This window comes from Penicillium angulare (genome assembly GCF_028827245.1).
Source record: "Penicillium angulare strain IBT 27051 chromosome Unknown utg000002l_segment0_segment0, whole genome shotgun sequence".
NCBI lineage: Eukaryota > Fungi > Ascomycota > Eurotiomycetes > Eurotiales > Aspergillaceae > Penicillium > Penicillium angulare.
The window spans coordinates 1,103,937-1,115,227 of NW_026623161.1; the positions used below are offsets into that span (position 1 = coordinate 1,103,937).

The 11,291-nt window shown below is 45.4% G+C and overlaps 4 protein-coding genes across 4 annotated transcripts; 3 read left to right on the forward strand and 1 right to left on the reverse strand.

The window, feature by feature from the left end:
- Positions 1-356: 356 nt before the first annotated feature.
- On the reverse strand, positions 357-3,852 carry N7478_001882 (uncharacterized protein; the record flags this gene model as incomplete). The annotated part of the gene is made up of 9 exons (XM_056918096.1): positions 357-878; positions 937-1,053; positions 1,109-1,237; positions 1,295-2,494; positions 2,544-2,696; positions 2,746-3,363; positions 3,427-3,521; positions 3,575-3,722; positions 3,778-3,852. 9 exons carry the CDS (start codon positions 3,850-3,852, stop codon positions 357-359), a joined length of 3,057 nt encoding a protein of 1,018 aa, XP_056783707.1.
- A 546-nt stretch (positions 3,853-4,398) lies between these two features.
- N7478_001883 (FAD-binding oxidoreductase) lies at positions 4,399-6,280 on the forward strand (the record flags this gene model as incomplete). The annotated part of the gene is made up of 4 exons (XM_056918097.1): positions 4,399-4,716; positions 4,773-5,826; positions 5,891-6,072; positions 6,128-6,280. 4 exons carry the CDS (start codon positions 4,399-4,401, stop codon positions 6,278-6,280), a joined length of 1,707 nt encoding a protein of 568 aa, XP_056783708.1.
- A 772-nt stretch (positions 6,281-7,052) lies between these two features.
- N7478_001884 (aromatic alcohol reductase) lies at positions 7,053-8,070 on the forward strand (the record flags this gene model as incomplete). The annotated part of the gene is made up of 3 exons (XM_056918098.1): positions 7,053-7,088; positions 7,139-7,552; positions 7,618-8,070. The coding sequence occupies 3 exons, from the start codon at positions 7,053-7,055 to the stop codon at positions 8,068-8,070; spliced, it is 903 nt and encodes a 300-aa protein (XP_056783709.1).
- Positions 8,071-8,971: 901 nt separating this feature from the next.
- On the forward strand, positions 8,972-11,274 carry N7478_001885 (uncharacterized protein; the record flags this gene model as incomplete). The annotated part of the gene is made up of 5 exons (XM_056918099.1): positions 8,972-9,151; positions 9,211-9,737; positions 9,791-9,901; positions 9,972-10,260; positions 10,330-11,274. The coding sequence occupies 5 exons, from the start codon at positions 8,972-8,974 to the stop codon at positions 11,272-11,274; spliced, it is 2,052 nt and encodes a 683-aa protein (XP_056783710.1).
- Positions 11,275-11,291: the final 17 nt, after the last annotated feature.

An 11,291-nucleotide genomic window follows, 5' to 3' on the forward strand; every position in this document is an offset into this window, starting at 1 on the left:
GGAGAACGAGGAGAGAAGTGAAGGATAATGGGGCAAAATCTTCCAAGGTTTCTTCTTTTTTTTAAAAAAAAAAAAAAAAAAAAAAATCCCATGATTATATAGCGACCAAGCAACCGAACGACTCATCGTCATATTGATTCATGGATATTTGGAAAAGAAATCGGCTTCTTAGCATTAAACAAAGATCTGAGGATAGCACGAATAGTAGGGAAGGCAAGCATAATAAAAGACAAGCACCCATCATCAACCAGTCCAAAGACAACTTGAATATGAATATAAAATATAAGGATATCATAATGCGAAGCAATGAAGTAGCTAAGCTATTCTTTCCAGAAAAAAGTTTTTATGTAACGTTATTATGGAGCAGCCTGATCGTTAGAGCCAGAGAAGGCCGTACTGCTGAAGAGAAAATCTTTAGAAAATTCCAAATCCATATCGAGCTCAATTGCTTGCAGGTGGTTTTCATCACCATACTGTGTATCTTTCGGGATCTGTGTCAACCGTGCTTTGTTGGGGCTGTTTGTATCCACTGCGCCAAGGGCTTGACGAGCGGAATTTGCAGTTGATGGTGATTCCCGGGTATTCGGGCTTGTGGGATTGCGATTTGCCCGTGGACGTTTAGGAGTAGGGCCTCTCATCTCACTAAACGACTCATCTAGCTGGGTTTGTTCATTTTCATTTTCATTTTCATAGGCATGGCATTGGCGTATGCTCCGTCTCTGGCTCTTGACAGGGCTCTTTTGAGGAATTTCCCCAGGAGTCGGGGACTTTGGCTGATTAGTCGTGAATCCCATCACGTTCATCAATTTGCCTATATGCTGCTGAGCCTCTGAAAACTCCCGGGCCTTGGCAGCTCTTTCATCACGTAGAGATTGGATCTGCATGGTGTTATATCAGCAAAATGCGAATCAACAACACCCGTTGAGGGATACTGACTTTTTTCTCTAGATGGTGAATCTTTTTGTCTTTTGATTGAAGATCCTTGGAGGCATCACAGGCAGCTACCTGCATTGCAGTATGCAGGCGACTCACTTCCTCCTTCTGATGTTGGATCTGCCATTCTTGTAAGTACTTGATTTGGAGAGTGGGTACTTGTGGATGATATCACCTCTGATCTGACTGTCGAAATTTCTTGCTCATATTCATCATTTGTCGTCTTGAGCGCTGATTGATATTCTTCTTTCGCTTCTTGTAAAGCCATATGAAGCTTATCAGTCTCTGTGCTCTGTCCTTCCATCTGTTTAACAAGATTGTTAGCGAATATGACACGAGGAAATACTGCTCTTCAACATACCGTTGCTTTCATATGATCCATGGCCATCTGCATTTCGTCATTCTCTGCCGACAGCCTTTGAACTTCATTCTCCCTTTCAAGAAACAAAGCTTTGGTTGCCTCAAACTGCTGATTAATTTCTGTAAGCTCAGTCTTCAAAGATATAGATGTTTCTGATGAAGTTTCCTGATCTTTCGAAGCACGCTGCAAAGCTTCAACCATCTGTTGTTTTTCATTTTGGACACTGCACAACCTTTCTTGTTGCTCCTCAAGTTGATCGTCTTTCTCGGTACACGTGGCAATCAACTCTAGCTCACGGCCGCGGGCGGTTTCCCTTTCATCTTGAAGGCTTGTTTCAAAGTTACGTTTCTGGTTCTCGAACTGCTGTCGAGCCAAGTACAAAGAAGCAGACATCTCTTCCATTCGAGAACATGTAGTTTCTGCACGTTCCTCTAAACGAGCGAGGCTCTGCTGGAGGTCAGAGTTATTTTCTGATGATTCTTTTAGCTGTCTTTCCAGGTCCTCTTTATACACATTCAACTGTTTGAATTCGAAAATTTGTCGGTCGCGTTGTTCTTCTGCGGAGCGTAATGGTCCTTCGACATCATGGCACCGCCGCTCTAAATCAACACAGGCTTCCTCAATTATTTTCATCATATTATCATGGCAATTGTTTGCATCTCGCATAAATACGTCGCTAACTCCCGAGCGCCAGTCACGAGTTGGAAGCTGTGGGGTTGCAAAATCATTGTTGCTTCGCAAGGAGGTGGGACGTCTGAAGTCATTTGAATTTGACAGGATGAAAGAGCATTGGCAATCAGCGTGCGACGCGAGAGCCCGGTCAACGAAGGACTTCATAACTCCAATCTCTCTATTGCTTCCATTCCGTGAGAGCTCTGCAGCGAAGTAAATTTCGAAAAGGTTGACCAGAACCTTGTTCTGCAATGCTACCTTAGCAGAATTGCATGCTGCTTCTCCTTGGCATTGGTTTTGGCTCGCCTTAACTGGAAAATTTGCCAACAACTTGAATATGCTGTCTTTCGTGGAGACCGAGTCGAGAAGAGCAGAAGCCAATGCCGGGGATTGAGAGGCCTGGAACCCTTCAAGAATCAAGTTCGACAGTTTCAAATCGGACAGGGAATTTTTATTGGGCAGATTGCCATCCTGCACTGCCTCAAATGTGAACCTGAGAAGATGATAGATGGCTGATTCCTCAGAACACTTTTCATGTCAGCAAGGGGAAAATGAAGTTGACCACGGGGATGCTCACAGCTAAGGATTCTGCCATATGCCGGATAAGATGAGGGGGCATGACCCCCATGGTTATCCTACTTCCCTTTGAGACAAGGGCATGTAACTCCATCTCACGTATGTGACATGGAAGGTCAGCCGCCGGACGAAGTCGAGATATGAATGCGATTCCCTGAAAAATGAATTAGTCAAGGCCATGAGCTTATACGGAATTTCCTTACCATCATGTGGATTTCTCGATCCAGTCCATGTCGAGCAATCTTCTCAAACAGCTTTGTCATCTTAGACGGATTTGCTGATATCCACGCCTCTTTTTGCTCTGGTTCAATATTCTCTGCAATGTGAATAGCAAGACGAACACTTTCAGCAGCTTGGGGTGGTGTTAAATTGTTGCAGTTTGAAGAGCAGGCAAGGATCACGCGCAGGGCTACCAGGTCTAGCGTTTTTAGACCACGCTTTGCACCAAAAAAATGCCGAATACTGGAAAACCAGAATGGAGTCTTGGGTTCGAGCCTGTTGTTAATATCGTGACTTTGGATGGATGCAATACGTGCGAATGTCGCGAGACACAAGAGAACACCCATATGATCATCCAGATTTCGAAGAGTCTTGGTAAATTCTATTTGGAGATTAGACATGACTTCATCTGGAACTTCGAACTGGAGGAGTGAGCATCCTTGAAGCCCACCCATTAAGGTATGCAATGGCTTGATTGTCTCATTACACGGGTTCTTGGCCATGGTAGACACCAGTGCTGCGATGAGGTCAGCCACTCGGGCAGGTGCCACGACTTCTTGGGGGAATGGATGAGATAAAAACGAGGCGCAGGCTAGCTGAAACTGTTATACGGTCAGTTTAGGTGTCAAAATGAACAGGAATATCAAGGTCGGAGATAATCTCACGTCTGATTCACCGCTGTCGACGGCCTTTTCCAAAAAAACATCGAAAATAGCAGGATGCCGAAACAAAACTGCATCTCGAAATGCGATTTCGTTGACTGTCAACTGTTAATAACATGCCTTTTCCGCTCTCAACCCCAATGGTCCTTACCAAAGGTAGCGAGCAGTGGGAGTGCGATCCGCGAGCGCGACAAGCCTTCTACCAGCGCGTCGGCTAATAGACCGATCTGACACGGCTTTTGAAGAGCCCAGCACTTGATTATTGAGCGACTGTCATCCTGCACCAGCTTGTATAAATCCTATCACGCCGTCATATCAGTGCCTGTTTTTACCCCCAGTTGAGGTCAAGCCTACCTGCAATGATGGGATGTAAGGGGCCGTCACGATCCGCTCGATCTCGCCTACCAGACTGGTAATATCTTGAGCCATCTTCGCTGCATTTATGTTGATCGATGGTTCTAGGTTAGTATGGCTCTTCGAACATCGTCGTCAGCGCGCGGTGGAGATTGAAAGAAGCAGTGTTGATTCGGTTGCCCTGTCAACGAGCAAAAGGCAGGTTCGGCCAATCAGAGTGCGCCATTTCTACCACGGCTCTTTCGTCTACATTTTGGGCTATTTTATTAACTTGAACCTTTCAAATGTTCTTGAATGATAATACAGCTTTACATATGCGATGAATTGTCTACAAGATACCAATTGGTGATGCATCTTGACAATTGCGGACGTCCATGACTGGAGAACCCCCACACTGCACCCCCGCGCTATCGGCCGAGCTCCGGAGCGGGGAAATTCATTCGCAGCAATTGTCCCCGATGATTTCGCTTCATGCGGCGTAATGATGTCGCAATTAGTGGAATCGGAGCATTTCCGGCTCCGAAGATATGGAGGAATTGGGGTTTGAGTACTTTTTGTGCCCCTCGTCTTCCTCTCTTCTACAACTCCAAGACCACAAAATATAGATACATCCTGGCCAAGATGCGAGCGGCATTTATACTTCCTCGGAACTCTTCCGTCCCTCGCGTGCTCAATTGTCGCTCTCAAGCACTTCGACAGCAGCGATTTACAGCTAGCAGAGGCATTCGAGCTCACAGCTCCGCTAGCCAGGCTACGACAAAACAGCAGCGCAATTCTTCACATTCGGGATCATCTTCACAATCCTCCTTCTGGACACCTGCCCGAGCCTTTCTCGTCTCAGCATTTGCTGCCGGAGCTGGTTACGGCTTCGCGTCGTACAACCAAGTGCCGCAGCCTGCAAAGAAAGCGAAATATGGGTCAATGAAGGACTTTGAAAAGGTATTCCCGTGCAATTGATTCATATTATTTGATTTAATTTTACTGATAGTCTGTAGGCAATCGCAGAATTGCGAGCCATCTTAGGCGAAGATGCGATCAACACCGACGAGGATGACCTTCAGCAACATGGATATTCGGAGTGGTCGACCCTCAATGCCGAGCGACTTCCAGTGGCCATCGCATACCCAACATCTACCAAGCAAGTTTCCGAAATTGCGAAGATCTGCCACAAGTACCGAATGCCTATGATTCCATACTCCGGTGGATCTAGCCTAGAGGCGAACTTCTCCGCCCCACACGGCGGCCTGACCATCGACTTTGCCATGATGAACAAAATCTTGACGATTCACGAGGATGACATGGATGTTGTTGTGCAACCATCCATTCAGTGGATGGATCTCAACGAGAAGATTAAGGATACAGGACTCTTTTTTCCTGTGGATCCTGGGCCATCTGCCATGATTGGTGGTATGGTAGGAACGAACTGCAGCGGTACAAATGCTGTTCGATACGGAACAATGAAGGACTGGGTGATTAATCTTACCGTTGTTCTAGCTGACGGTAGCATTATCAAGACCCGCAGACGTCCTCGCAAAACTTCAGCTGGGTATAACCTCACTGGAATTTTCGTGGGCTCAGAGGGGACGCTGGGAATAGTGACAGAAGCTACACTGAAACTGGCACCTATTCCTGAGCTGACAAGAGTTGGAGTTGTGGCATTCCCTACCATTCGAGACTGTGCGTCTACAGCAATGCAGCTTATCAAAAAAGGCATCCCCATTCAGTGTATGGAGATTTTGGACGATGTGCAAATGGATGTGATTAATCGGGCGGGTGGAACAGGGCGCATATGGGCTGTTGCCCCCACATTATTCTTCAAATTCTCTGGAACCACTGCTGGTGTCGCGGATAGCATCAATCTAACCACGAAACTTGCAAAGGGTAACCGTGCCTCGTCAGTGGAATTTGCCAAAACCGAGGCAGAAGCCCATGACCTCTGGTCGGCGCGTAAGCAATCACTTTGGAGTATGATGGCTCTTCGTACCGAGGGCTCCGATGTCTGGTCAACCGATGTAGCTGTCCCTATATCTAGACTGCCTGAAATTATCGGTGAGTTTCCAAATATCGCGGATCACACTGGTGGGCAGTTTGAATTCAATACTAATAGTTACAGAAACTTCCAAGAAGGACCTGGAAGACCTCGGTCTATTTGCCAGCATTCTCGGACATATCGGCGATGGAAATTTCCATGCCAGTATCATGTTCGATCGTCAAGATCCAGCAGAAAAAGAGCGAGTGGAAAAGGTGGTATCCGATATGGTTGATCGTGCCCTCGAAATGGAAGGCTCGTGCACGGTATGATTCGCATCTATAAAATTCCATAGACCTCATAACTAACTGAACTGGCTAGGGTGAGCACGGAATTGGACTCGGCAAAAAAGAGTCACTGAAGAAGGAGCTTGGCCTGGAGACGATAGATATTATGCGCAATATTAAACGTTCTCTTGATCCCCATTGGCTCTTGAACCCTGGAAAGATTTTTGATCTGGAGAAAGACTCTTAAGGGATTCTTGGTGGTATTTACCTACCCGAGAATTATTGACGATGGGTTCTATTTCAACTCAAACATTCTATCTATAGACAGGACTCTCTCAAAATAATTTTATCCTTCACTACATACTATTTCACGGCATCTTATTCAAGTTGAGGCATCATAGCTCATGATCACTTGCAATCGCCACCTTATGAAAAGTTTATCCGTGGTCAGTATTTAGTTCTAATAAAACTGAAGTTGCGAATTTGTATTTCTTAGCAAAGAAGGGATACAATGATAATGTTTGAGGACTATATTCGATATACTCACGGAGTTGTCGGCGCAGGCTTATCCCCTAAGTAGCTATAGCGGAGTTAACGGGTTTTGCAGTTGAGACGCTCCAGCGTGACGTACAACGTAGATAAAAGAGCAAATAATGAAATCTAATCAGAAGACAATAGTCAATCACGTTCCAGAGAATCCGAGCCAGGCGTCTCCGCTTTAATGAGGACAGGACTCGAATTGCTAATAGCATTCCAGTTTCTGGAAGGAATTGGACAGTCCAACATGGAAATACAACAACCATGGCATGGAAATTTGCTTCTCTGCTGTATCTAGCAATTTAAATTCGCAAGAAAAGATTTATCAGATTTGACATAACAATAAAAAGATTCTTTGCAAACTATAAAGGTACCATTTCCTCCTTTCATGGATGGTATCCGGATCAGACTCAGAAAGGCATCAACTTCCCAACACAAGGAACAGCAATTCTACAGCTCATATTGTCGCTTTATAATCAAATATGGCATCACCATTGAAGAACATCGCCATTATTGGAGTAAGGCCGCATAATAAAGATTGATCACAACGCTAACATGCATCTGCTAGGCGAGTGGCAGAATTGGCGCAATTATACTCGAAGGTCTCCTTAAGGCTTCCCAATTCAACATTACAGCTATCTTGCGCAAAGAGAGCACTGCGGTCTTCCCTCCGAAATTTAATGTAATCAAGTCTGATCTCTCTGAGAATGACCTCGTTTCTGCCTTTCAAGGGCAGGATGCTGTGATCTCTGCGATCGGGGGCATGGGCGTGGCCGATCAGAAAAAGATCGTCCACGCTGCGCTTCGAGCCGGTATCAAGCGATTTATTCCCTCGGAGTTCTCAGTCGACAGTCTCAATGACGCTGTTCTACAGCTTTTACCTGTCTTTCAGGTCAAAAGGGATCTGATCGAATACCTCAAGACCAAGCAGAGTGATGGTTTGACCTGGACTGGTATTGCTACGTCCGGTCTGCTTGACTGGGTGCGTAATGATCATTTCCCGCGCCCTCCTTGATGATATTTTCTAAAATAATAGATATTCTCTAGTGTCTTCGCAATAGCGCTCTTGATTTCGATATTCCAAGTCGCACGGCTACTATCTGGGATGGTGGAAACAAGAGCTTCACCCTGACCAACGAGAAGGAGCTCCAGGAATCCGTTGTGGCTGTCCTTCAACATCCAGAGGAAACCTGTAATAAATCTTTACATGTTGCCTCAGTAGAGACTACCCAGATAGAGATACTATCTGCTCTGGAAGAAGCAACTGGATCCAAGTGGAAAGTGATCGAACCTACAACCGATGCACAGGTTGAAGAGGGTGCCAAGAGGCTATCTGCAGGTGATTTTGGTGGTGCATTGATAGCACTTCGGGCAACTATCTTTGGGAATAAGCCTGGCCTCAAAGGAAATTATGCCAAAGATACAAGGCTGGCGAATGATGTTCTGGGATTGAAGTTGGACAGTGTTCAGGCTACGGTCCAGCGTGTCGTATCAGACTAGGTCCTCCCAAGATAGATACACTCGATTTACTGCCTTCGGCATTCAAGGTTCTGTGTTTGTCAATGAATCCAATCGGTCTTTGTGTGTGAGTTTGTCAAATTATCAAAACCCCCTTTCAAGGGCAATTTTCCGGTCCCTGTTTTAGTTTCCTTACAACTACAATCATCGCTTGGTATACCAATATTAGACCCACTGAGGCTCCCTACATGGTATCTAGAACCATCTTTCAGATAGAAGATGTAAGTTGCATCAAGAGTTATAGTTTAGAATGCTTCTAATTTTAATTTTTGAAACTGGAAGCCATGCTGAAAGCCCCATGCCCATGTCCAAAGCCACAAGTAGTTCCCACACATTGGGCATGGTATCTCGAACAACAAAGAGGGTCGTTGAAAATTGTCTCGGGCATCTTTGCTTCAGACTGAACACTTTATACCACGTGAATTTTTGCTTTGTCCAAATCTGACGATCGCTAGTTTGAGATACTCCTCAAATTTTTTTGAAGATGCGACTTTTCTAAGTGGAACATTCATACGATTTCTTGTGAGCATCTCACCCAAAATTCGTGATATTTCCAAGCTTTAGTCTTAGGCATATATGAAGTTCATTTCATGTAAATCTCCTCTTTTTTTATTCTCAATATTTTGGACCATCTTCAAAATAACAGATGAAAGAATCTAGCATCATATGCTTTGGACCATTTCTTTCATTGGCATTTTAGCACGGAGTTTTACTATCAAGCCTCTATCTTTGATCAGACCCTTTGTACCAAAAAGCCCTTATAAGTTTGGCGATTATTCTCAAGAGAATTGTCAATTAAACTCATATCGCAAATTTTTGTTTTAAAATAATCTTCAAGACAATTCAACCAGGTTATCGTCGCACTAATATCCCTCTCCACAAAATGGTAGCCAGAGTCGCCAGTGTCGGTCCTTCTAGAGTGGAAAAGAAGTCTAAAAAGAAAAGTTCACGGAAAATCAATGACAAAGACAAGACATTAAGTTCGCAGAAGAGCACGGAAAAGGACTCTAAGTCACATCCACCGAAGAGCAAAGACAAGGGCCCTGAATTAGAGATTATAGAGGTACGATATTTCATTCCCCTGATGGCCATTCTAAAGGGGAGGCTCACATATTTCTGAAGATCGAAATTCCAGCCCAGGAGATCGACATTACAGTCCAGGAGATCGAGCTTCCAGTTGAAAAGAGACGCGCAAAGCCATCTAAAAAGTCCAGGGGAAATGCCAAATCGGACACTCGTGATTCTACCAAATCTCCTAGCTCTTCGGAGAAAAAGCGAAAGCGAAAGAGCTCAAGTCCAGCAGCTGAATCGGTTCATGATTCGGTTCAGAGCACATCTGCTAGTGCTTCAATAACAAAGCTCAAGGAAAAGAGTTCAAGTCCAGCAGGACAACCGATTTATAATCCAGTCGAGAACAAATCTCAGAAGGGGTCGAAAATACCACGGGCATCGGATCCAACTCCACGCAAGATACTAAGAGTACAAGATTTGGATCTTTGGAAGGCATACGAGCCTGAGCCAGACCTCGAACAGATTATTGAGAGGCCTGAAAAGCCGAATATTTATTACGACATCGGTCCAAAGCCTCTAGAGGACCCTTCCAAACTTCCAGAAGGTTGGACCTCAGAAGAGCTCGATCTTGATCCGGAGTAAGTCGAGATTTATATAATTGGTTTAGGTAAAATTTACTTACGTATCATAGTGACCTAGATGCTCAAATTCACAGATGTGAAGAGCGTCTACTGGCAAATATCATGCCCAAAGTCTTTAGAAACAGACTTAAACAATTGAAGGCTGAAAAGAGTGAGCGTGGGTAAGTAGAAATCTGTCCAGTAAAGTCATGCAAGTCTCGATTCATCACTCACTCTTTTCCAATTTAATAGTGACACATTGAAGAAATACCCAGGTGTTAGTTGGGATGTCATACAGCGACTTGAGAGCCTTACCCGAATAAAAGCGGCGCTTGCTGAAGACGGAGACAAGTATGAGCAAATGGCCAATGTCAAAGCATTAATGGATGCCTATGCGAGCCAGAAACTTGTCTGGAACAAGGGACTGGTGACGTATTGGACACACGGTGTTCAGCTCTCTCGGCCTAGGCCGTTTGACTGGGATGAGCTTGAGGCAATCAACAAGAAGCATAATGGAGACAAAAGCTTTTGGGTTGAAGGGGTGAGCTAGATAAGTGTGGTATCTTTTTGTGATCGAAGTTCTTAGATTAACCTTCTTTTGTGTCTATAGGTCTTGGGTCCTGCTCCGAGTCTCAACATGCTGATGACCACTTTCGGTCCTCAGGCTCCCCCTCTTCATGACTTTAATTATGTAATTTCATCCTGCTTAACCCTCAACATTTTACCGGTATCTAAGTTTATTGACAATGACAAACAGGTTCAATTACACATTCGCTTGCCCGGAGCGGCCTGGTATCAAAGTATGGAATTTCTGCACGACACTGGAGCTGCTACAATGAGAATGTTCGAACGTGATATCAATGACCTCCAGATTGGCAATTCCGACCCTCAAAGAGTTCCCGTTCTGGGATCCTTGGAGTACCGGGCTCCGACTGGTTTGATAACATTGCCATTGATTGAAGTTGAAGTCACTCTGGTTGATAATGGTGTTAGATTGTTTGACTGGGTTAGAGTAGCCACTGCCATTTCCGATGGGCGGGTCCGGGGCAGGAGCGTCCCAAGATCTGACGGTCCAGTTTTGCGGCAAAATTTGTACAGCGCAACTGCGCCTGATGGAAACGGTCGCTCACATTTCAGCAATTCATACACGGACTTCTTGGATGGGCTGCCAATCGTGTCTAGGCTTCACCCTGTGAATAATGTGCCTCCACTTGGGAGATTTCATTCGTCTTTCTCACGGCCCGTCCTCCTCAGACGCTCAAGGCCAGGCGAGCGTGATAGTTTTGCTCCCCCACCAGCTGACCCCAACGCGGTAATCCCAGCGCAAGTGCAGCCAATGAGCGAGGCGGAGGCTCGGACCCAGCTGGCGGCGCAGGCGCGGGCAGTCCAAAGGGCTCGAGATGCTGATGCTCAAAGAGCTCGAGAGGCTGCGGTTCGAAGGACTGCAGATGCCGCGGCTCAAGCTACGGCTCGTAGACCTCGTATGAGAGACAGATTCCAACACAGACTTGAAAATATGGGGCGAATAGTCACCCTTCGCTCACCTCGTGAATAACTTTGGTGTTGATGATT